This window comes from Sinohyriopsis cumingii, unplaced genomic scaffold (assembly GCF_028554795.1).
Source record: "Sinohyriopsis cumingii isolate HCF-2022 unplaced genomic scaffold, ASM2855479v2 utg000972l, whole genome shotgun sequence".
NCBI lineage: Eukaryota > Metazoa > Mollusca > Bivalvia > Unionida > Unionidae > Sinohyriopsis > Sinohyriopsis cumingii.
This window is the reverse complement of record NW_028315949.1, coordinates 672,501-699,903: the sequence shown is the minus strand read 5'-3', so window position 1 is coordinate 699,903 and position 27,403 is coordinate 672,501. Positions and strand designations below refer to the sequence as shown.

General features: G+C 33.1%; 2 protein-coding genes across 2 annotated transcripts; both read right to left on the bottom strand.

Moving 5' to 3' along the window:
• Nucleotides 1–1,186: 1,186 nt before the first annotated feature.
• LOC149772928 (receptor-type tyrosine-protein phosphatase epsilon-like) lies at nt 1,187–3,995 on the bottom strand. Its single transcript, XM_089947087.1, has 4 exons — nt 3,850–3,995; nt 3,146–3,281; nt 1,782–1,860; nt 1,187–1,405 (listed from the first exon to the last, which is right to left on the bottom strand). The coding sequence occupies exons 1-4, from the start codon at nt 3,906–3,908 to the stop codon at nt 1,338–1,340; spliced, it is 342 nt and encodes a 113-aa protein (XP_089803213.1). The 5' UTR covers nt 3,909–3,995; the 3' UTR covers nt 1,187–1,337.
• A 3,031-nt stretch (nt 3,996–7,026) lies between these two features.
• On the bottom strand, nt 7,027–10,734 carry LOC149772927 (uncharacterized). The gene is made up of 4 exons (XM_089947095.1): nt 10,633–10,734; nt 10,215–10,314; nt 9,275–9,364; nt 7,027–7,186 (listed from the first exon to the last, which is right to left on the bottom strand). Exons 1-4 carry the CDS (start codon nt 10,706–10,708, stop codon nt 7,027–7,029), a joined length of 426 nt encoding a protein of 141 aa, XP_089803221.1. The 5' UTR covers nt 10,709–10,734.
• Between the last annotated feature and the right edge of the window lie 16,669 nt (nt 10,735–27,403).

Here is a 27,403-nt window from a genome sequence, read left to right as displayed (position 1 = left end):
TTTAAAAGGTTGTTTACAGTGTCAGAACGGTAAAGGAAAAAAGGCGTGTATTCTAATCAAGAGCCAATACTCTGTGGTTTCCCTACAGAAGAACTTATACATTTAGACATTACAAATTGCATTTTACCTTGTTGCACATACTAGGATATCCTATCTTCAGTAAAGTCAAATATATTGTTCTTAGAATAGAACAATGATCTTTAATATGTCTGAAAGATCACAGATTTCCGTTTATGCTTCCATGCTTTAGAGCAATACAGAAAGATGGTTGCGTATCTAACCATGTAACGCGTAATCTCCAAGCCAATGTATGTTATTCGCTCTCATATAATTTCTTCCACAAAACATAACATTATTAGCATTGAATATAACGCTAAACATACGTTTGCAACAGTTTTCATATTGCATAAAATTAAAATAAAACGTTACGTTTAGAATCTTGTTTCATACTCTTCTTGGTTTCTAGGTCTGATCGATTCTGAATTGCGAAAAGAAGGAAAATATCATTACTTGAATGACAATCAAATTCACTTAAGTTGCCTGAAAAAGAGTGCCTGAGCGTGAGGTCTTATAATTCAATTTCTTTTTAAGGGGCGGTTTTCCAAGACCAATAAATAGTGGACTGTCATATCGTTGCTACACATCTAGCATGGTAATATGGAACTCTAGCGGGTCACCTTAGCATAGAACCAATACATCTCACCTCTTTGCTACCCTCCATTCACCCTCCCCGGTAAATCAGTCAGCAGATTATTAAAACAGACCCATTGATAATCAACTATTTAGAAATATACAACATTGATCTGCAATGGAAACGAAATGTTAATTACAAAGGTTTCAAATGTATGAGAAAAAGTATTTCAATTGTGACAACCCTTCTTTTATATAGGCATTTTCAATTATAATCACAAATGTATGTGTTCCCGAAAAATGAACAAAGAGCATGAATTTGAAGTCATCTATACCAGCATTCATATTTTGGATTGCTTTGAACTCACATAGTCAGATATTCGGAGAATATTACATTATTTCAAATTTGCATCGAAATGTCTTAAAACGAATATATTAAGATACAATTTCTCTGTTGCAATAATAAATTTATAAATAAATATTATCTCTACAGTATTATGTCACATTTTAACGGCCTTTGTCTTAACATTGCTATGAAAATAAGTTTATAGAAATATATATTCATATATCTGTTTACAGAAATATACAACTCCAGTTTACATCACCATTTAGCTAAGATCTGCTTTAGACTATTAAAAGTGCGGTGTCTTCTGCAGCAGCGACATTCAGGAACGCATGGAGTGAAGAATTCCTTAATAGACACAGGTCTAAGTCTGGATGAATGCCGTATTTTCGTACATTCTGTCGTCCTCATTTGGATGATTCCGATAAATTGCTGTCAGTAAAACATTAATCAATGTTTTAAATATGCAGAATGTATTATGTGTCAATTCGTCTATATAGTTGTCATAGTGTAGCTGGCAAAACAATGAAAATTAAATGTTAATATTTAACTATTAAGTTAAGGAAGTTATTTCACTAAACTGAACATTTCGCAATCAGAGAGTATTTTTAGTAATACTTGAAGTTTAATTTAAGTAAAACTATGGATTAATACTCGTTTCCTTAACTCAAATATAAAACACAATACGTGGATTGCTACAGTACAATTTATGTTTGATGTACTGCGTAATCTTGGATGCATCAATTCCATCCCCTTTACTCCATTCCTATCTGTATAAAATAGTTTGGAAATTTCCACGTGTACTCACATTCGGTTTTCTTCCGTTCACAGTGTTTAGTATCTGTGATGAATTTTAGGATGCTGTCATGTATGTAAATATACTGGTCCTGTGAATATAAAAAATAATCACAATATCTTACGGTGAATTACGCCATTAGCAATACAATGGAATGAACAACAAATAATGCCGATAGAGATATATATCTGTGCAATTTTCCTGTCATCAGTTACAGCTGACTTCTAATATAAATACTTTTAGTCTGGGTGGTATACATAATTGAAGTTACAAATCTAGGTATATTTCGTACCCTACGCATCAATACTATTTTTACAAGACGGACAGTTTGAATAACATTACATGTATTGCTATTGTATTACTTAAGAAGTTGATTATAATGCTCATGGTTGAGAGAAGATTATTCTATAAATTTTAAATCAGGAACAAATTACATATTTGACCATCCAACTGTTTAACAAAAATTCATCCTGAAAGTCAAAAGTGTAAAGTGTATACTTTAGTATAGTAATTAATGTACTTCTAATTATGAAATGCTAAGATTGGCTCTAACGCAACTTATAGTATTATTCCACTGAGAATTTATATACTATTGAAGGAAAACAATTGCTATAATGCAAAGAGCTCTTGTTTGCTTGATCTGTCATCTATATCCAACTAGCACTAACCAACACTGAAACACTGATTATGAAATGGACTCTGACCATTTGAGCATGAATGTTTTCAATTATTTATTCTTAAATAATGGTAATAAAGCACACACACAGATCTATACATTTATCCATTTGTCTATCTATATATCCATATATATATATATATATATATATATATATATATATATATATATATATATATATATATATATATATATATATATATATATATAAACAGATACATTTTATTATAGAAGGCACCCAACCCGGGAAGAAAATTCAAATTTAAGACAATATAAAGGTCCATACTAAACGAAAATAATAAAATAACATACATATATTAATTATGTTTGATGTAGGTAAGTATTAATCGCAATTATATTTGATAAACGAGATCAGTGGACAAAAGCATACAAAATAGTTAAGACTTCAGCGAATGTGCACGAACTGTTTTACACACTGAAATGTAACATATAATGTAGGTGATTCTGTGTTCTACACTATGAATATATTGTACTGTCATTATACAGAGGGAAACAGTTGTTGAAATCTGAGTAATTCATAAAAGGTCAATGCAGAATTTAAATAAATAATGTGGCCTAGCTGTATTTGACAGTTACATATCTAGTATAAAAATAAGTTAAATATTATGGTCACATAAACCATTTGTATTTTTTGAATAAACATGTGCCCATCCTACTGTTGATGCTGGCTCATACTAACCACTGTTTGCACCATATTACAGCGCTGGTTCCTCATCTCGTACACCAGATTAAAGATGTCTACCTCATCATGATCTTGTACGTACTTGATCAGGTAGTCAATTGCAATGAAGGTACCCGTGCGTCCCACGCCGTCACTATAACATCGACAGTAGGAATACTTTCAGTGAGAACAGATTAGTATCATTAATACATGCTATTGTGCAGATATCAAAACACAAAGAAGTTAACGAACATTTGAAGAAAGTTTAAAAGAACATGTGTGATTGTCTGTAATGCATACATTGGTAAAATGTTGTCAACTTCGAATTATCTTAAATTCATTTCTTTGAAACACCCTACCCCACCCATATATATATATATATATATATATATATATATATATATATATATATATATATATATATATATATATATATATATATATATATATATATATATATATATATATGCATTTGTGTGTGTTTCGAATACGTACAAATATTGTTTTATGTTTGACAAATGACAGCGAGCATATTGGTAATGTCTGATATGTATTGCATATATTAATTAGTTATTGCAATGGTGTTAATACAGATGTAGATCATGAAGAATATATTGACATTTTTAGATTATATTAAAGAGAAATGTACTATATTGGGAGGCTACAATGTTTTAAGACATTATATTGTTTTATAAATAATTTGAAATTTGCAAACAGCGTACCTGCAATGCACAACTATAGGAGAATGGAAATTAAGCATCTCATGCGTTCTTAAAAACATAATAAAATCCAGAAGAGGTGATGGGTCCTTTGGACAGTCAGTTTCAGCCCATTTGAAAAAGGAAAAGTGTAGAACATTTCTTGTTGCCTGCGTCTTTAAAAAAAGAAGCCAGCCAATGAAACAAGAAAAAGAATGAAGCTTTATCCTTGTAGATAATGCATATGACATATTGTATGTACCGTAAAATTTAAATTATATATTCAAACAATATATGGCATGCTATGCAGATGTTATTGCTGCTCTTGTGCTGTGTTAATTCCATTTGTGTCTTAAAATAGGCCATACATGGCAGCCAGTATGGCTGGTGGAGGAAGAACCAGGAACAAACCTGGCAGAACCCACGATCAACGACAAGGTACTGGGAACTTTTCTCGTGGACACAGATTGACCAAGCCCGATAGTCGAACCCACGCGTAGAAAGATGAGATTGCAGTGGTCGGTAACGAAAAGTGTATTAGACCATTTGGCTACCAAGAGCCCATATGCCATGTAATAAATTTAAATTTTTTTATGGCTCATAAAAGGTCGAGAACAAAGATAGCATACTAAGTTTGAACAGAAAAACAAGCCTTACAGTAGTCAACAACAAAAAAGGCGGTTTTGGTAACATAATTGTAGATAAAAGACCTAAAGCTAATGATTACAGCTCTGGCAATTGAAACATTGATCCATCTTAAGCAGATCTAGTTAATAAATCAACACCATAAGCGTGTTTAACATGTACAAATATAACAATACTAGAATAAGCTGTAAAGGTTTTCTGTTAAGTAGTTTCTCCGTTTTACAGAGAATTTGTTATATAAAGGCCCGGTGTTGAGCTGTACAATTGATATGTAGGTACAAACAGGTGTTTTTGTTTAACAAAGCTCTTTAAAATTCTTAATAATGATTCATATACTCCATATCATGTTACAACAGAACATTAGTCTCTACGTTAAAGTGTTTCAATATTCGTCATGTTTTGCTGCAACTGTGCACTTTTAGCATTTGGAAGTTTGGCCTAGATATTGTCTGCAATACGCTAATGCTGTGGTTTGTATTTACCTATTCATGCGTATGAGGCGCCCTTCCTCCCTGATCCACGTCTTTTCGTAAAGATCGGGCATCGTACACAATCGTAGTGCTACAGAGAATTTTTCTCTTATTTGTTTGCTCTACTGAAAAGTTCACAACACCCTTCATTAATTACTATATACTGAGTGATCTAATTATGCGTTCTATGGTTTGGTGATTTGGGCACGACTGCTTCCTTTGTTTTTTCCCGTGCTTTGTATTTTAGTTTGTGCATGAAGACGATGTATATCGGTACTTACCTTTATGTAATTAGCATTTATGTAATCTGAACCATCATCATGTTCTACAGGCAGCAATGTAACTCTAGAGTGATCATCTGAAGAAAACAAGGACAAAATCCCACATTCAATTAAGTACAGTGTTGAAAAAACATAAATTTAAGGAAATTATGAGCATTCTCTTACAACAGCAAACATGCTTACTAATGGACTGTTGACCAATGTCGTACTCGTTAGAGCATCTATAAGCATGTCATTGTTACCTCAGTTGTATTCCGCATACACATTTCATATGTATTGATACTGATTCTATTTTGATACAGCTGGTATAGGAACCAGAAATTGCTGACTGTATCTTCATGAACCAAATGACTGCATAAAAAAGAATTTAATGTAATTTAATTTGGGTATCTTTTGGGAATTATATTTTGAAATCTATGTGGGCATTTCATTTCTGGAATATGACCAAGAAAAATGGCTTTCATTTCATTTATATTTTCATCAAAGTTATAAAAGAATACTAACATGCAAGAATGTTGATGTTTCGATTTTTGGATTTGCAAGGGTGAGACTCTGTTACTTTGGATAAATATCTTGGTTCTATATCCTTGAGTTCCTGTACAAAATGTAAAATACAAGAAATTATGTACGTATTTTCAAAAGAAACACGAACAGTTAAACCACATAGTTACTTTACTTTGGGTGTTAACTATTATGTTTGTTACATAACATATAGGGAAACCCGTGTTAATACGCAAGCAGTACATAATATGTTAATAACATTTACTTTAGGTTATAAAGTTACACATATCATACAAATTGTTGAAATGAGAAAACAAAAGTAACCACTTTCTGCTATTCACCTATTTATATATGACGTTTGTTTGCATGTATGTATAGTATGCTCATAATACTCTTTGTTTAGTTCACGCCTATGGCATTAAAATAACTTTTTAATTTTTATACAAGTGCTTTGATATGGGTTGTTGGAGTCAGGTATCATAAACTACGTTCTTCTTCAATGTGCCAATCTATTCTTGTTATACCTATGAAATATTTACTATTATCTCATACGTAAGAGAAATAATTGTTAATTTGCTGTTCTTTACGTTAACCATTATTTTATCTTTAAACGGAATTCGTCCCATAAATAAACAATTACTAATTCCCCGCACGCTCCTCCTCTTGTCCCCCAAACATAACTGCTAAATCTGAGCAGAACGTTTTAGCATGTCATCTGAATCTTGAAGTCCCGATGATATATATTTTATTTGTTTGGATGCCAGCTACATGATAATGACGATGATGATGATGATGATGATGATGATGATGATGATAAAAATAATAATAATAATAATAATAATAATGATGATAATGATGATAATAATAGTAATAACAGTAAACGCAAGCATTTAACAGGAATCAAATTAAATGGGTCCAAAACCCGTACAAAATTTGCGTTTTATGTGTATATTTTTTTCTTCATCGGGATAAAGCTTAATTTGTTGATTTCGAGATTGTAATCATGTTGAGATTTGAAGACAATTGAAAAATGCTGTTATTATAGCCGATATATTGATATTAACAGTTGTTGAAAAGCCATGAACAATAATGAATAGATGAATTAATAGTAACTGTTGCATATTGTTAAAGACGAAACTTTATGACAGAGGTATTCTTTTACCCCAATTTGTTTGAAACAAATAAATATATTTAAAGTTCGGAACTTTATAAATTATAATGTTCGTGTGCTAAATTTCTCACATTACATAAATTTCAGGAGCGAAAGCATATAAGTGTATTTTAAATACGTACTATTTGCTTTATTATCCAAAAGCATCAGCTATAATTGATATGAACAGAACTAAATATGCCACATTATAAACAGCAAAATAAATACTTGCCTTGAATTCAACTGTAAATCCCATGTTGTAATTTTCATGCATTCTATCAATACGCTCCTTTAGTTGTGACAACTGTATAGGTCTGTAAGGAATTTGTTAATTTGTTTTACATGATGACTATAAAAATTATTATAATGCATTGTAGGGAAAGTTTTAAAATATAATGCTGAATCTAACTGAATTGTATTTGGAAGGGTCTACTAACCATTGCTGATACGGTAATACAAACGATGCATTTTTACCATTAATTGCTGTAATAGCAAAGCTTTATGCAACCGCAAAACAACTTGCTCCAGATATTTTATTTCGTTAAAAATTCATAACTTTGTTTTCATAATGATTAAAGGCTATATTCATATCTTATTACCGTCACCGTAATCTTTTGAATTAGTAGGTAAGGAACCTGATATGCAATAACTAATCAGTATTATCTGAAGTCAAGGCAGATCCATTTTGGTGCAAGAGTATCGTGTTCCTAGGTTATTTTAATGTCAGTTACGCATCCCCCAAGAGGGAGGATTAGTTCATTTCAACGAATCTCTTGGGCGTTGATTTATTTTTTCTTTACCTATGCTTTGATTCTTTGTACACTTTAAGGTCTTATTTCTAATTTCTGCCATCTATATAACTGAGTCAAGTGATATAAAAGTTTAAAAGCGTTGTGATAAGAACTTTAACTCACTCTTGCTTAATTTTTCAATAATTGTATTTTTGCTAGAAAGTCTGATTATATAAATTTAAAAAAAAAATCTACATGAGTTTCCTCTACAAAATAATTCCTGTCTATTTTTTATTTTGCATCTCTTACCGGCATGAACTGTCAATAGTATAACTTTCTATATATGCTTTATCTGGAGATAGGAACTATTTTGTTTTGTGTCATTTCTTGTGCATATACGTTTAACCACTTTTGATGCATTTCTAATAATATTGAAACATAGGTATTATTCTCGTCAGCGTGTAAGACATACAGTTCGCCGACTCAGATAATAACGTGTTTGTCTAACCATTATTGCAGCATTCTACCTCTCCCCCCCCACAAGAAAATGTTTGATATCTGAAATATTGCAATTCTGATAAAAGAACGACTCTCTTTCTATCTATTGTAATTTCTACATTCCACATTATTGCTCATGCAGCATAAAGTTATGCATTTCTGAATAAAAAAATACTCACAACGCGTAGACCCTCTGAGAGTGGGGGAGAATCAGAATACATCGCAATAATAGTCAAGTGATTTTGATTGATCAAAGATTTTTTTTATTATGTAGAATGGCTTAAATTTTGACAAATAAATTGTTCATGTTTTTGGTTACATGTATACATTAAAGACCAAAGTAAAGGTAACAGAACATTTACGTTTTGTACAGTGTCAAAATACTGAAAGACTGAATAAACTTTGAACATGATTTCATTTCAAGTATTAGTGGTAGAATATAAATAATAACAATAGTATCAGAAAATGTAGTAAACATATCACTAATAGCGGTATTAATTGTAGATATATAATTCACATATCTAAAATGGGCTCCTAGAGTGATACTCAGTGTTGATTCGTCAGTACGTCTGTCTATCCGTATGTGTCATTACCAAAAGCGTTCAGAGGGAATTCATTAAACGTGGTACAATGTTCTTGATATAATAACTACCGCTGAGATGGCTCTACCTGTCTAAAGGAGACAAACGGTTAAACAAGCTGTGGGATTACGGGGGCGGGCGATAATGCTAAATAATGCCGTTTATGGGATAAGGTAGGAGGCGCTGATGATAACCAAGGAGGCGGTGGTTTGAAGAGGTTTGGGAACCACTGTCCTAAGCAATATCATGTTACAGAAATTTCGACATCTGAATCCATTAGCTAGATCCGGCGAAGTAAGGAATAGACGTCTAACTCATTGGCGGTTCATTATGTGTCACTAGCGTGTAATATCCAAATCAATGAAAACGGACTTGTAATGCAGCATCATTTTAAAATGTCTTTATAAACATCATTAGCAGAAAAATGAGACAAGATAAAGAAAACGAACAAAAACTGAATAAAAATATCACTGGAGCCTAAGAGATTTAAATTAAGGAAATCGTAACGAAAAATTGAATAAACCATCATTTTTAGAAAGCATGTAAGCTGTTCCATGTCTTTTCAGATTCTTATTTACATTGAAAATTTTACCGTTGTATTTTTTGTTTTGGTCTCAGCATCTCATATTCATTGTCAAGTGTATGTGCTCGTTCATCTCCTGGGCTAGATTCTTTAAAGCACCTGAAATATACAAATATTCTATTTTGAACAAGTTCGATTTACTATATAGTCTTCCATGTTAAGTGTTACTTCACAAATAACAAACTTAGGCCTCGTTGAACTGCAAATTACATTCATGATGACAACATATTGATTCAGAATAGTGAGAAACCGTCTTCTTTGCTAATAACATGTGTGTGTTTCTGCTTGGTTAGAAAATTCATCTGCAATGTGAGAGGCAGCATAAACCATAAAAGTACATAAAAATATTTTAAATATATTTTGGCAAACTTTCACGCTGCTGGCTCATAATATACCTAAATGTGCGTGCCGCTATTTGGCTCAGTATTTCATAGTTTCGCTTAATCAATTCAGCAATCGGTCTTTGAATTTCTTTTAAAGAGGCATGCTAATAAATATATTATTATGGGCATGTTTTATCAGTTTACATGTTATAATATTATAGATCAAACAATCCCACACACCCTCATATATATTGACGTATGGCCAGGAAATATTTGATAATATAATGTCTACCTCCACAGAAAACCATGCATTAAGAATGTCTCAATCAGGCAAGACATATGCATGCAACGAACCCCAATTATTTTAGTAATAGCATATCGCATTTACTGTCAAGTTTCTGAACTTGTAAGTTGATGGCTATTTTATGCTAAACTTTTTTATGTCAGTACGTATTGAGCTCGACGCTCAGGTGATACCTTTGTACATTATATTGTCATTCCTTTTATTGCTTCACAATTAGTTTATTTACTTCACAGTTTCGATTAAGATTCCTTAGAATTTTATAAGAGTATTATGACTTGTTTAAAATATAAAAAACTAATTACAAAGGAGAGTTTATACTCACGCTATCCTCTTTCGTCTAAGCACGATCACAATACCAGTTGTCGAAGGTATCAGGAGAAGGATCATCACACTTACTGCTATTACAACAGTATAGTCATATTCTGAAGAAAAGAAGTAAGACGCTAGGCAAGCCAAAATATAATATATCTACAATGGTTCTGTGATAATCACTGAAAATACAATCACCCATAAGAAGGGAAAAATTAATTATCATCTCAAGATTGATATTACCTCTTAATTTAGCTTAAAAGTCTTCCAATGCATCGTTATACATGTGCATGTCAAATGTTATATGAATTTTTTCAACTGCGGTTTCTACTATTTATTCTTACTGGAATTTCAATTCCGTTATATCCAGTCTGAGAAAAGAGAAATCAGCAATTACTATTGATTTGTAAAAAATACAGTTTGAATATTACCTGTTTTCATTGTTTGTGACCACATACTTTCTGTACAGCCTCCAGATGCACACAGGAAGGTTTTCAACCTGTTCATAGAAATCGTATATCTTATATGAGGTAACATGAAAATTATATATCATCAAAAGTATCCCAATGAAAAATGAAATATTGCTTGATAAATCTAACATACACTGATTGGCGTATGTTCAGGAAATATTTGAGAATATAATGTCTTTTTGATTATTAGATATGTGGATACTTGATACTGTTAGATAAGAAATAAAAATATTCAAATTTTTCAAGTAACAACATTTTCAATAAGTGGTATCCTGCAATAGCATAGCACTGTAACATGAAGTCATCTAATGCATGTACACAGACCAACGACAAAGGGTGATCTCGAGTAGTATAATGCATGGAGGTTGCCGCAGGCATATAAATGGTTGTATCGAATTATCAGTAATAAGTATGCACCTTGAAAAATAGTGGTACTACATTTATGTCCAAAGGTATCTAAATTAACATGAATCGTACCGGTATTTCATCAACAATTGTTAATATAACTGCAAATATGATAATGTAATCGCCTCCAAATGGTTGACGTATGCCCAACCAAACTGTAATATACTTCTGCACAGGGGGTTTATTTGAATGTCTACCGATGTCTTAATACGAGTAATACGTTTTCAATCCATTCAGCTTTAACGAGCACTTATTTCTATAAGTCTTTATCTGTGGAGAGATTGATTGAAAAACAGTAACATTCTTAATAGGCTGAAAAATGTTAGAAATTGGGTGATATGTTTATTTGAAATAAAAGGATTTACCTACTATAATCTTACCCGTAGAAAATAATCGGTAAGATAGGTTGTTTGTTGTTCGTTTCTATTGTTTTTTTTTTTGTGGAAATGTTCTACTTAGAGGTATCACATTGTCAGTGTTTAAAAATTAAATATAAAAAGCGATATCACTATCAGCAAGGGTCAAATTCATTATAGTGATGCTAGTCACACATGAAACTAGACAGCATTCATTTTCTTCACTGTGAATATAAAAGATTTACTTGAGGACGATAAACCTTTGACCACATTAAATATTATCGTGGTATCCATGTTCATAAAGCCAGATACGATGAGATGAATCTCATCGCCCCACTGCCAATAAATCTCGTTTATACGCTTGAAATAACAAATAATGCTTTTGGAATGTGCTAAGTAGAGGCTGTGTCATTTAGCAAGCATTTGTAAGCTTTAGGAATAAACAAAACATTAATATAAAGTCAATTAAAAACTACTAAAATAGAAGAAAAAAAAGAAACTGAAAAAGGCATTTTAATGAATACAAAGGTAACTATAGCGGGGATATATGTGAGATTATGAAACATTTACGTTTCATCATGACATCACCGGCTGATGAGACCTATCGCGGAGTCGAAATATATATTTGTCGTAAGATGACTAAGCCTCCTCTAAGCCCACCCGTGAGTGCCTCTAATGATACTACGATAGATTTCCAAATTAAAATGTGGCTCCAGATGGCGTGAAATATTGTCAAAATGCATATATATCATTGCAGTGGATATAATACATGACTGTACAGAGGATAGATATTTCATATTTAATAAACTTAATTAATAATTACTCTGTTCAAGTTATGACAAACTATATTTGCTCATCGATGTGAAAGAAAGTTATCTAGTTTAGTATTTGAAAGCGAAATCAAAATATTGTAAAATAATATATTGAGATTCAACAAATTTACAACATTGTTTGGATTGAGCGTTTCAGTGATCGATCATGGTAATTGTAACAGTTAGACAGTTATGTGACTCTTGCTGCAAAACATGTTGATACAGCGCGTTTGAAAGTTTGAAAGAACAAAAAAGAAGTATAATGCTCAACAATTACAAAAATCTCTAAAATTAACTGAAATATATGTCTGCATGTCTACAGACAGATTCTAAACCATCAATGATTTTGCATGCTTGTCCGCTTTACTTGACAAGTTTGACCGAACTTAATACGAACATTACCCTATCCGTCCCAGCATTGAGAGGCCAGTCTCAATGTAATTTCATTATTTGTTTCATAGTTATAGAGACACACTTTAGAATATGGGTGCACTGTTGCTGCAGGTGAAAGATCGTCCTTGGCCATGGCACAGCAGATATAACCACTGCATTTCGGTATAACAATGGTGAAATAAATACATGTATTATGTGACCATGATATATTACTTCACCGTCTCCAGCATGTATTTGGCATTCATGAAACAGCCTTACTGTGGTTCAGGTCCTATTTGGCCAACAGGACACAAATTGTGCCTGCAAATGGAATAGAGTACAGCCCAGTTGATCTATGTTGTGCTGTTCCACAAGGGTCTGTTCCTGGGCATGTTCTCTTCATTCTATACACTCAGCCGCACTCAGGTGTCATAGATCATCATCCAGTGTCTCACCAATTGTACGCTGATGACACCCAAATATACAAAATCTAGCCACCCAACTGATGTTGATGCTACCATCCAAGGTATAAAGAGGTGCATTTCTGATTTAAAATCATGGATGACATATAACAAGCTGCAGATGAACGATGATAAAAATCAGGCTATTCTAATCACAACACAAAGACTTTCTCATTCACATCCTTTACCTCAAACAATAAATATCAGCAACACCAACATTAAATTCATACAAACCTAGGTGTTACTCTGGACAGTACATTCACATTGCACCAACACGTCATGAACATATGCAAGGCTGCATATCTTGAGCTAATACGCATCAGCTCCATTCGCAAATATCTTTCAGTTGATGCCACTAAAACACTTGTGTTCATTAGTACTTTCAGGACTAGTCTATTGTAACTCAATTCTGTCTGGTTCATCGCAATATCTACTCCAGAAACTTCAAAAAGTTCAAAACACAGCTGCTCAGATCATACTTAGAGTATCACGATCAGAGCACACCTCCCCGCTGCTCTGTTCCGTACATTGGCTATCCATTCGATCCAGAATCAAACACAAAATTTGTTCTCTGTGCTACGTTTCACTGACGGACTCTAGTCCAACATACCTATCCGACCTCACCCATGTGTACACACCAGCAAGGTACTTACGCTCCTCTTCCGACAATCGTATACTCATTATTCCCACTATGAAAACAAAGTCGTATGGACAGCGTTCTTTTGCATACCAGGGCCCAGCAAAACTTAGACACAAAGACACAGTGATCACATTCAAGAGTGCTCTTAAAATTCACCTATTCCGACTGCAAGAACAAACTTAAATATCTAATAATGTTTCCTACCTTAAATATTCTCAGCATGATTTTCACGTTTTCTAATTTCATAGTGTTTGTTTTTGTAATCATATGATTATATATGTTTTTTAAGTTATAGGTGTTGTATAATGTTGTAACGCGCTTAGAACTTCTAAAGATTAGGCGCTATAAAAAGTCCACGTTTTACTATTATTATTATTATTATTGGTCATAACAGATTCACCTATTAGAGAGTAAAGTTATATACAACATTTATCTACAGGTGTCGCAACTGACTTAAATTGTTCCTTTCTTTAATTTATGCATTAAATAAGTTTAGATTCTCTGCATAATAAAGACCTGAAAAATATATTATCTGATGTCGACTATGCTCAACGCATTATCTAAGTTCACTGTATAACACAAACACATGTAAGTCATATGATCGTGACAGTGGCGTAGTAAATCTCACTAGGCGAGAAGATAGTTCACTTCATAATACCTGCAATGGGTCTGTATAAAGCGACCATATGTACTTAAAACTTTGGCCGTCACACGTACAATTTCTATGGACAGGACATTTAGAGCGGACAGATTAAGGTATGAAATTTCTTTATTTTTTATTTTTTTAAACTAATATCGGGAAACGTCTTGGAACTGTGAATTATGCTATTGAGAGGTAAAGTATTTATTTTATTTTCTTTTTGATTATAAAGAATATGAGTAGTGTTTTAATGATTCTATTTTATTCATTACAAATCATTCTAATAGATTGTTTTAACAACTTGCGTATTTACTATTATAAGTCATTGTTTACAACTTAAAAACTATTATGTTTATCAAATATATTAATTGTAATTCATATGCAAGTATACAACGCTAGTACGTTGAATATACTATGATTTTATGTTATAGTGTACTTGAATAGGTCAGCTGCAACGTAAATATGTCATATTGTAATTTTGTTCATTAATGTTATGTTTAGTGTAGAGAGCTAAAATGAATTGTAGACGTGACATAAAAAGAACACTGGAATACAACAGAACACATCCATTTTCTGCGGTTTTGTGGAAACATTTGAGGATATTACTCGCGCATTTCTTCAAACGAACTTGCGCCAATCATGCCGTTCCCCTACAAAAAGGCCATGTCAAATTGTAATGACCGACTTGTCTGAGTTGAACGGTCTGATACATCTTGGTGTAGTAGAAAATATTCTTGCGTTACGCTGAAACTGGGAAACTGACGTTTATGGTTTATTATGCTGTAACAACTCACATGAAGTAAATATATGTAAGATATGGCACAGAGAAAGCAAAGTCAGATAATGGTCCTCAATAAAGTAAAGAACTATTGTCTGACATTGTGACCGATTATAGTTTTACCCACATAAAGAGCAGACCAAACGTAACGCGAATCAGTTGAGAGGCTGAGCTTAGTGTTCAAACAATGAAATGGAAGATAAAAAATGCGGCAGCTGTCGTAAAGCAATATTTGCGTATTTCTTGAGTCCTTACAAATTAGGTATAATACGGTAAAAGTAGTATTCTATATAAAACTTGGATTAGTATTGTGTACTAGGAAAAAGAACTTAGAATCTAATTGTCCTGATTGATTTAGGATCCACAAGAAAAAAAGAGAACGGCTATATATGGATACAGAAAAAGAGATTTCATGGACGCCATGAAACTCGAGATCATTGTCTTCTGTTGCCATAGAGGAATCTTTATGCAAATGATTGTAAGAAGAGGCATTGAGGCTGAATGAAGCTACCAGATAGTAATGGAATGACTTTTATATGGATGGTCGTAAGAGTTGATACATTGTAAACGTATTTGAGAGGGAGATGGACAGAGATAAAGCAATGGCCTCCCATATGATTCAGAAACCTCATCTGCCAGTTTGTCTCATTGAAACTAGATGGTATAAGGTTTAGTTTGTGATAGGTAGTTAAGATCTTGTCTATGTCCCTTATCCTCTCCAATATCAAAAGCGCGTGAGACAAACACCTACTACTACAAATACTTTGCATCAGGGCCTTGTGGTACCTACATAACCATCTCAAATGTCTTTAACACAAAAGGTCCGCTTAACACTGATTAGGAAAGCGGTCTATTCCGTGTTTAAGAATCAGTAGCAGATTTCAGCTTAAGGTAAACACTAATGTATCGTATGCCTTACAATGTGTGATTGGTAAATCTTCAAAAAGGTGATATGTATATATATATATATATATATATATATATATATATATATATATATATATATATATATATATATATATATATATATATATATATCACAGAAAAAGTTAAATGCAATATATGTGGTTGCAAATGTGAATCGATCCCCATACCTATCGCCTAGTACTTGCAAATCGGCATCCTAAACCATTCGGTGATGTCCTAATTTCCATAAATGAATAGACTCAAGTCAAAGATAATAACTTGTTAAGCACACACACAAACACACACACACACACACACACACACACACACACATATATATATATATATATATATATATATATATATATATATATATATATATATATATATATATGCGAATTTTAATTTTGTATACTATCCAATAAGCCATTATAGGTTTTATTGTAAAGCTTGTCAATAAATTTGTATTCACTGTTAATATTTTGTGAAACTAGAAATATAATGGAGATGTTGATAATGGTCATTTATGTGTAAATAGCCTCTCTTGTCTTTTCTCTTGAAACAAATTAAAAATTCAAGAATGTATCCCACTTTTTACAATAAAAGTAACATGTGGATAATGACGGATAGCACCTGTACTCTGTGTTTGGCTTCAAGTAACCGTTGCAATATACAGGATAATTATCCTCACAATACCCATCTTGTCCGACTATGAAACTGACATATTCTGGAATGTCCCGACTGCTTGTGGAATGTGTGGTATCTACATCAGAGGAGAAACAATTTGTCTAAATGAATGAAAAATGTGACGAAGTTTGAATACTGGAAAATGTCTGAGCTCCTGAAACAATGCTCGGATCCTTGTTGTCAACTATTTTCAACCAAACCCAGTCGTGTGTGACTCTTGTGGGAGTTATTTCAGAGTCACGACCCCTAGGATATATATATATATATATATATATATATATATATATATATATATATATATATATATATATATATATATATATATATATATATATATATATATATATATATATATATATATATATATATATATATACATAAAGCATGTATTAGTTCGCAAACAGTAATCTACTCTCCAGCTCAGTACATCAACTCATATTTAATCAGGGGGCTCCATGATCATCATTTGTGATCGGAATGGTGTAAACTCAAAAGAGTTTCCATGGCAAGGAATTGATGAGACTACTACTAAATGAAATATCTGGAAAGAAACCAAATTACAATAACTGTAAAATATACGAGGAATTTTATTTTCTAGTATGGTATTAATCATATATCGATTTTGATGATTTCTTTATTTTTTTAAAACTTGAAATCTACAGTTGTGTTCTGTTCAGGGATTATAGCTTATAATGCAAATTAAAAACGTTGATGTTAAGTGACATGCTGACAGTTTTTTATAACATACTAAAATCTGTTATCGGTTTCCAGTCATCAATGGTTGTCCTGTAAGGCGGAATTTCGTCATCGTCGTGGACATCTCTCCAACTTTTATAGTTTTTAATAACTGTGTTTTGATAACATTCCGCATTTCCTTTGTATGGATTGCCTGTCAAGTAGAGGAATATGAAATAAGCAAGCTAGTAGTTTTGAAATCAGTTGGCTCCATATACAAAACAGTACGAAACATTTTTGCAAGTAATTACATGATTGGAAATAGATATGTAATAGCTGTCCTATATTTGGCTAACAAAAAGGTTGCAAAAATAAGCAATTATATGATCTTATTGGTCTGTCATCAAGTAGTTTTTACCTTTAAGAGACGTGATAAGACATCATGTGGAACGAGAGAAATGCAGGGAATAGGCGGACCCATGATGACAATAAAGTGATCATTGCTAACCGAGCTGTAAAAGTCATAATATTCCAAGACGATAATTGTGGTGAAATATTTCTTAGCAAACCCGAACACAAGCATAACATTTGATGGTTGTTTTTATAAGTGTTTATCAGTCATCATATTAAAAAGAGATTAGTATGGATGACTATAAGAGAGCAGCCTGACCCAGGTATATTATTTCAAAACTTAGACAATATTACAGTGTAGAGAAAAATATCATAAAGTTTAGTTTTACAGTCACCGTGCTAGTAACTGAGGCCATGTGGACATTCCCATAATTCGTAGTTGTAAATGTTTACGTTTATAACCTAGACAGAAATAAATATTCTTAATATACATAAGAGGGACCGTAACCTTTGTTGTGAACAAGAAGTAATCGTTTTCGCCATATACGCAACGTTTACATTTTGTCTTATATGCAGTACATACAGTATATTTCCGTTCTAATTCTACCTATGTAAGAATTTCATTCTTTCACAGCGTTATGGTTCATAATGTGGCTCTGATTCCAGTAGGAAAACTGCACTTTTTTCCAAAATTATATAGCTGATGTATGTTGACTCGTGCAACAATACATTAATGACTTTTATTTTCATGTAAACGAGCTACTCTTTGTAAATTTTAATTAGTTTGCTTAAATGTTTAAACGATAATTTGCATAAACTCTGTATCGGTGAATGTAATAATCTTACTGGACTAAACGTTGTAACTGTAATGTCAATAAATATGGAAGTATTACACTGTTCTAAGAACAACATTGCGATAATCTTGAAAAGTGTTTAGTTCTATTTATCTTTACTGTGTTTTCTTGGCACGGCTTTCCAACTCAGTTATGTTAAGGTATTACTTTCAAGTTTTGCTAATTTATACATTTGGTCAGTGATCAAATGCACTACTTGCTCTTCGGACACATGATATCGGTTATTTACACATTAGCTTTGGCGCTTCTATACATCGGCACTTCGTTTTATACTAAGATAAAATTAAAATAGATGATATATTACATTTCTGACATTTACATGTGGAACAAATACATGCTGTGTACATAATCATGGTTTGGTGCAAAGAAAACATTATGTTTACATTTGTATGAATTTAAGTTACAGATGTTAAAATATTTATATTACAGAAGCATTTACATATTACATTGCATTCCAATATATTGCATAACATCGCATTATATTATAGAAGGTAGATGGAACTTTCAGTGATGGTCTTGTGTTCAGTGGCTGTTTCTTTTGTACCGTTCTCATGTTGGCTATCGATTCAAATTTAAATATATATTGATTGTAAGCATATTTACCGAATGCTTTTGTCGACTGGGACACAATAATACCGCAATGTAACGGATGACTATCATTGATATTGCAGACTTGCATGATCGGTACATTAATTGATATCTGTCTTCTTGGGTCTGAAACTTCTAAAACTGACCTTGTAAGGGCAATCTCTGGAGGAATTGATGCTGTAGAAAGAAATAAACTACCCTAATTTAGGCTGGTTTAATAATATCTCTATTTTTGTTTAAATTGTTACAACAAAGATGTTATCTTCAACTTCATGTGATAATCTTGATCTCCCGCAAAACAGTCGTCCTCTTAATCCAAATCAACAACCACGCTTACTTGTTTTGTAAGCACGTCATCAAAGAAGAAGCAGAACGTATCATTGAATTAAACCATAGATGACATCAGTATATTATTTATCAGGAAGTACCCCACCATCGTTAATAACCTAACGAATGAGACGAAAAGCCATGATGGTCAATAAATGTGATTTAGCGGTGAACATATCAAGCCAAAATAAGAAAACATGGCTTGGAAGGAAATGGTAGATAATTACCCGTCGAGTAGATTATTACTACAAATGTTTCAAGATACACTCGCCTCGAAAAGTTTCATTAGACTTACTTTTTTTTTTGTTTTTCGATCTAACTGCATCAGTAATCAAAGGGTCCGACAAAAGTGCTGGGTTCTCAGAGGTGATATCTGATGGGGGCGGTCTAAATACCGCGACAATTAAGAAATACAGTGACCGTCGTTAGTATAGTATCAAAATGAAAATAACAACCTGAAAATTTTATGTAAAGGGAACTCATATAATAAAATATTTCAAAATTAAGTTTATAAATGTAAATAGGATACTATTTGTAGCAGACTTATGAAATAATTAGAATTGATAAGTGGACCTATCTCTCCTACTTCCCTCTCGAATAGATGTGTCCGGCATGTACGAATGAATTTGTTATTACATTAGGTTCTAGAGGAAATTTCGAATGAATATCGTCCTTATTTTTGGAGTACTCCAAAAAAGAAGGGAATTACAAACAACCTTTGCGACCGAATCAAGAGGTGGCATTTCTAAACTAGATATTTGAACGTTGCTAAAACCAAACATCTTAACTATTTCAAAGAATCGCAAATATTACATGTTAAAAATTGCTGTTTTCTTTCCTTCTGTCGCCTTATAGTGTGAAGTAGACGATCTGTTGATATTGCGCTCAGTAATTTGTTATTAATAAAAATTAAAGCTAGGGATTAGATCTGGATAGACATGAATAGGATTTGATCACCTTCCTAAATGTTTAAATGTAACGGAGATTTCAATTTTATTAACTTTGAACAGTTATTTGCGTCAACTCTGAAATGAATGGCAAACTGAACTTTTCGAGCATATGTTACCATATAGTTCTTCAAACGTGATGCATAATGATAGTGATTCCAGTAATGCTCAAAAGCCACGGTAAAAGGCATGGCGCTGTAAACAACGTCGTAGTAGATATCTGAAAACCCCTGATTGAAGGAAGCATAGACATTTGCACACTCTTGCACCAAAACAGGTTTCGCAGGATACACATTTTATACTTATGTAACTGGCTAATAAAAACAGAAAAACAAAAACAAGCTACAGTGTCACGTTTTCTTCCCGCGATTACGTACGTCAGGAACAAAGGAATGGGTTAGCGCCATGTGTATGTAGACCTTGCGTCTATCATAGCGATTCGTGTTTATACAAAAGCTAAAATCGTTAGGTGTCAAAACTAACACGTAGACGTTGGAAGCTTTGTTCTAAGAAGAAAGGACCCTCGATGCTGTTGTAACTTCCCCGCTTTGACAGATGGCCTGAGGCTCGTCTGTTCATCTAGACCGACTGGGTAGAATTGATGTCCAATTGAAACTGAGGAAGGGTGGGGCCATCAATCCGAACCATAATTTAACAGTCATTTGGACTGGGAACGAATTAATCATTGTGAAGCATCGTGCTGAGAAGTTGTAGCAATAACTCCGAGGAAGCCACTCGTGAGTAGAGCAAAGATAAGTAGAAACCAAGTACAGGGGAAGCCATCTCACACTATAATCAAGTGATGAAATAGGTTGTTACATGGTCGAGAGGAAGGAAATTGGTTGAGAAATTAATATCGTTAAATTGTAATACATTGTTATTCTTTAGAATTTCACCTTTGTGTTCTTAATAATTTAATTGTCGGTGGTGCTGACTGGGGGCTTGGAGTTGTATCTCTCTCTCTCTCTCTCTCTATCACTAATTTCATTTCCTACAAAAACGAGCCATGGTGGGAATTCCTTAGTAATTCAAATAAATTTTGGGAGCACCCAACCTCAACTCATAACAGAGCGTTCGTAGAACGCCACATAGAGTGAAACGATGCCTCAAATGTTTTCTGAGTTGTGAGTTGCGGACCTTCAATTTGCTGATCTGCTAGTACCCTACACTCCGATGATGACTATTAATGGAAGAAACAGTCTGCATTGCGTTAAGAGCAATTTCAATTAAAATAAACCAAATTAAGAATTCAACAAACAAAGTATATATTAACGAGGTGCAAATGATATTAAACACAATATGAATGTCCATGTTCATAACGCTGCATAGAATAGCTACAACCTGGAGTTAATCCACTGTTATGCCTTGTTCATTATATCAGTTAATAAATCACCTTAGTGAAATATAAAAACATACAATCACTATGGATTGACAGTGTAGTAGGCTCACTATTGAGCACTATAACACAAATATTAATAATGAAAGTAGGTACAAACATGGTAGACTTGTCACATCTATGAATCATACCACTTCACAAACCCTACCTGGACGGCAAGAGCAACTGCTACTTTTTGACTCAAAAGTAAAACACGCATAACGTATGTGGCATCATTAAAGTCAGTAATATATGTATGTCACATATACTAAGATAGAAATACATATGTACAAAACATTTTTAGATTTTTTTTAAGCTACCACAGTACTGAATAAAAACGTTTTAAATACAGATTAAATTGTTGAGTATACAATTGTAAGCATCTAATATAAAATTGAATTACATTCCTCAAATATTGATGAGAACAGGAGTCACAACTTATGCCTTTTTGTAGTTTTCAGTGTTTTTTGAACAAGCAGACGAAACGCTCTAGTGTATAAAATTGTTTTAAAAAATGACTCGGAGCAAAATTCTTTGCAGGTGATACTTACAATTACATTTATTATGTTTATAGTATTGTCGCATCCAGCTAGCTCAATCAAACCACATGTAAGTATCATGTTCATACTCTTGACGGTACAACAAGGATGAAGAAAAACGCTTCAAACTAACCAGTATGCAGTACATCCCTTTTAGTATGAACCAAAGACATTCCAGATTGATTTGGCTCTACCCGTTTTAATGTGTTTCACTAGTGACTTAAGTTCGTTTTTTTTTTGGCAATGAAAGTGTCTTGCCAAATTATGCAAACACTGCAGCCGACATGGCCTGGTATCGAAATCAAACCCAGAATTTTTGCAGAGGAGTGCACTTAGCTAACAAGCCAAACAAGGCTTATTATAAATTCATCTCTTTGCAAACATATAAAATATTAACAAGCATAGTATGATGCAAATGCATGAAATAAATTGTGTCAGTATCTCGTGTTTCTAAACGCAAACAAAGTAGGCATGAATGGAATTAAGTATTTATTTATTACAACAATGGATTTTTTCTTGTATGCTATTTAGGTGTATTTGATGTATGACAGATTATATCAATTTACGACTGTACCAATTTCGTGCATTGCTTATCCTTTCAGATACACCAATATAGGCAATATCAATATATATATATATATATATATATATATATATATATATATATATATATATATATATATATATATATATATATATATATGGCAACTTGCTATTTGAAATTCAGACATCACATAACGGGTGTAATAAAAAAACATCGAAGTTTGATGACAAATAATAAATCATCATTTCTTTAATATTAATAAGATTTTTTAAATTAAAAATACTGTATTTAATTCAAAATTAGGAAAATTATAATGTTCACATTCAGGTGTTGTTAGTTACAATTCCTGTATATTTCTATAAAAATGAATTTGATTTAACTAAATATTAATAGTGCCAAAACGTTTGACAATATCTAAAAACAACAAACAGAAACTATAAGACATTATTCAATATCTTAATACAATATATGATTCAGACTCAGTATAGCACTTAAGAAACACTTGCAGGTTATAATACATAAGCTAGGATAAAATATTTAATTGTACAACGTATAATATTCTTATCGTTCAATGTAACAGTTGAATATGTAGTTTATGAGTCTGTTTAAACAATTTGGACGAATGCTGATTGAATGTATACAACTGGACCAGATTATGATTAGACCAAAAATGGAAAAGTTAAAAAGAAGAGCTGCTCAGTTGGAGCTGTTTAGTGTAATACCACACTCAGACATTCATACTTTCACTACATTAATATATACTTAAAGATCATTGCTCAAAGAACCTTTCTGTCTTTCTTGGCTTCTGTTTATTTTTTTTTACTTCATTGTCACTTTCAATACATAGATCGCGTGTGCTGGCTGTTAAGTTTATTTCAATCTTGTATTTTGTCTGGTCAAAACTCAATTTTGTTTATTTCACTAGTGTATTTTTTATAAATATCTTGAACTTTTATAAATGTTTTGATATCGTACATGAGTTTGCTTTCGCTGACATTTTTTATCAGCAAATGAATATAGAACTTAATAGCAATAATAATAACAATAATATTATGATAATAATAATAATGATAATAATATTAATACTACAACTAATAATAATTTATTTATTTATTTATTTATTATTATTATTATTATTATTATTATTATTATTATTATTATTATTATTATATAAAGAAACTTCGATATACAAATGTTTAATTTTCGGTGTAAGAATGGGCTGACTGTCAGGTTCTTAAGAGGAACCAACAACAATAAAAGGAAACATAAGGTTGATTATATCATAGATACTTACCAGAAGTCGATGTCGATTTTGTAAGAGATACTGTGTCCCCAAGACAAGACGTATATGCCATTAGTTCAAATGTATAACTGATATATGGTTTCAGTTGATCCACATATACTGATTGATATGTCTTGTTCATAGAAATGAATCTATTGCTGTTGATAGTTTGCATGGAATACCGCGAGTTCTGCAATTATTTATAAAAGGTAATTGAGTGCAACAAGGAATAATGTAGTCGAGGTGTGTATATAGATATATAACATTTTTCTTGATTGAAGTATACTCGTTTAACTACAGAAAATGTAAATATTGGTAGATTGTTTAAATCATTAATATAGGAATTATAAGAAGAACATTGTCACAGTTATCTATTTCACGAATCAACCAATCACGTTATAATATACTTACTCATACTGCAAATAGGGTGGTATATTACTAACCCTCGCACTTTTAGGTGCTTAGACAAGGAAACAATAAACAGCCGTTTTGTATACAACTGCAAGATTCATCCGCATGGTTGAAAGACACTGAAAGTTTGGAACGTTATCTTATTTGATGAATGAGATTTATAAATCAAATGGACCACAAATAAGGTGACTAATTTTTGACGTAAATAACGCAATTGCTTTTTGTCCTTTTATCTTTGCATTTATATGAATAACATCACGTAAACTTTGATTGTTTGTGTGTTCTGCAATTACTCAAATGAATGAATCAGTACAACGCTCGTTTAAAAAATGTATTCGTTCTCTTTCTCCCTTTATACACACACACACACACAAACACACACACACACACACACATATATATATGTGTGTGTGTTTATATATATATATATATATATATATATATATATATATATATATATATATATATATATATGTGTGTGTGTGTGTGTGTGTGTGTGTGTTTGTGTGTGTGTATGTGTGTGTGTGTGTTTGTGTGTGCATACCTTGCAAGGATAACACTGGTCAACAGTGAAATCATTACTGACTTGAAAAGGCCCTAATCTGTAGTATTTTGGTGTGCCGAACACGAATATAACCGTGAAAAATTTGTATTGGCTCTCGTTTTGAAGATATTCATATACCTCATTTTCTATGTTTCACTGTGTAAATTTCTCCAGTAGGACTGCAGCAACATCCGGAATAATGATGTAACATTGCATAATACCATCATGCTCACATCATCCACAGTTGATTGCATCATTTTCTGATGCAATGCAATACTAATGCCATGCGGCTGCTGAAGTAAGTTGACGTCAGCAGTGTACTATACATGTGTAGGCCTATTATACTAATGCCAGGCGGCTGCTGAAGCTGACGTAAGCAGTGTACTATATATAGCCCAATCAGATAGGTTCAGCATTTAAAATATTTTAGACGTTGTGCGAGACAGTTCAAGCTACTGTTACATAAAACTTATTATTTTATCCATTTACGTACAATAAAGAACAGTAATGCCTCGAAAGTGTGTTAATACCGCGGACAATTTTTGCTATATTTGTGGGGAAGTGACATTTGCCAACCAGAAGAAAAGTATCAATTCTCAAGTGAAGAAGGCATATCATCTTTACTTCGGATGCAAGGTTGGTGACCAAGACAAGCCTTGGGCTCCGCATATATGCTGTGCTACATGTACAACACAGCTTTCACAGTTTTTGAATTGCAAAAGGTCATCAATGCCGTTTGCAGTCCCAATGGTGTGGAGAGAGCCAAGCAACCACCTAAATGACTGTTACTTCTGCTTGGTTCCTCCTCTTTCCGGCGGAATAACGAAGCGAAAGAAGTCGAGAATAGTCTACCCAAACATCCCGTCTGCATTGAGACCAGTTCCACATGGTGAGGGACTTCCTATTCCAGAACCTCCAGCAGAATATTCTCTTGATTCATCTGACGAAGACAAAGGTGAGTCGACGTGTTCTTCTCCTGGTCCATCAGCATGCAGTGATCCAGATTTTCACTGTGGTGCATCATCAACCCCACACAGAATAAGACAGGAAGAACTAAATGACCTGATTCGTGATTTGGACTTATCAAAGAACAAGGCAGAATTGCTAGGATCAAGACTCCAACAATGGAATCTTCTAGAAGAAGATGTCACAATTACTGCATATCAAAAGTGCCACCAGCAATTGGAGCCTTTCTTCAGAAAGGAAAGTAATCTGATATTCTGTTCCGATATTGAGGGCCTCATGAATGCTTTAAAAATCACTCATGACCCACAAGAATGGAGACTATTTGTGGACTCTTCGAAACTGAGTCTCAAGGCTGTGCTTTTGCACAATGGAAACATTCTTCCATCTATTCCAGTAGCGTATGCTGTCCACATGAAAGAGACATACGATAACTTAAGGCAGCTACTGAATTCCATTGAGTATAACAAGTACAGCTGGCACCTCTGTGGTGATTTGAAGGTAGTTGCCCTTTTAATGGGACTGCAGCAAGGATATACAAAATACATGTGTTTCTTATGCGAGTGGGATAGCCGAGCAAGGGAAATGCACTACATGAGGAAGGAATGGACTCACAGGCAGAATGTAGCCATTGGAGAGAAGAATATCCAACACCCAGCTCTGGTTGAGGCTCAGAAAATCTTGCTAACACCCCTTCACATCAAACTAGGTTTGATGAAGAACTTCGTGAAAGCCATTGACCGGACTTTGCCAGCATTCCGATACCTGCATGAAAAATTCCCTCGACTCAGCGAAGCAAAGATTAAAGAGGGAGTTTTTGTGGGTCCTCAGATTCGAGAGCTTTTCAAAGATGACCGGTTCAACAACTTGCTGGAAGGTGACGCGAAACAAGCATGGAATGCTTTTCGCCTAGTTTCTACAAACTTCCTCGGAAATGTTAGGGCAGAAAACTATAAGGAACTAGTAGAAGACATGTTGATGAAGTATAAGAAACTTGGCTGCAATATGTCTCTAAAGATTCACTTCCTTCATTCCCATTTGGATTTCTTTCCTAGCAACTGTGGTATTGTTAGTGATGAACACGGCGAACGTTTTCATCAAGATATCGCAACAATGGAACAAAGATACCAGGGAAAATGGTCCACTACAATGCTGGCTGACTACTGCTGGACACTCCTCAGAGATGCTCCCGAACAGCTGTACAAGAGACAGGCGAAGAAATCTAAGATGTAGTCAATGACTTGATTTTTTATAGGTAGGCTATTACAGTTGACC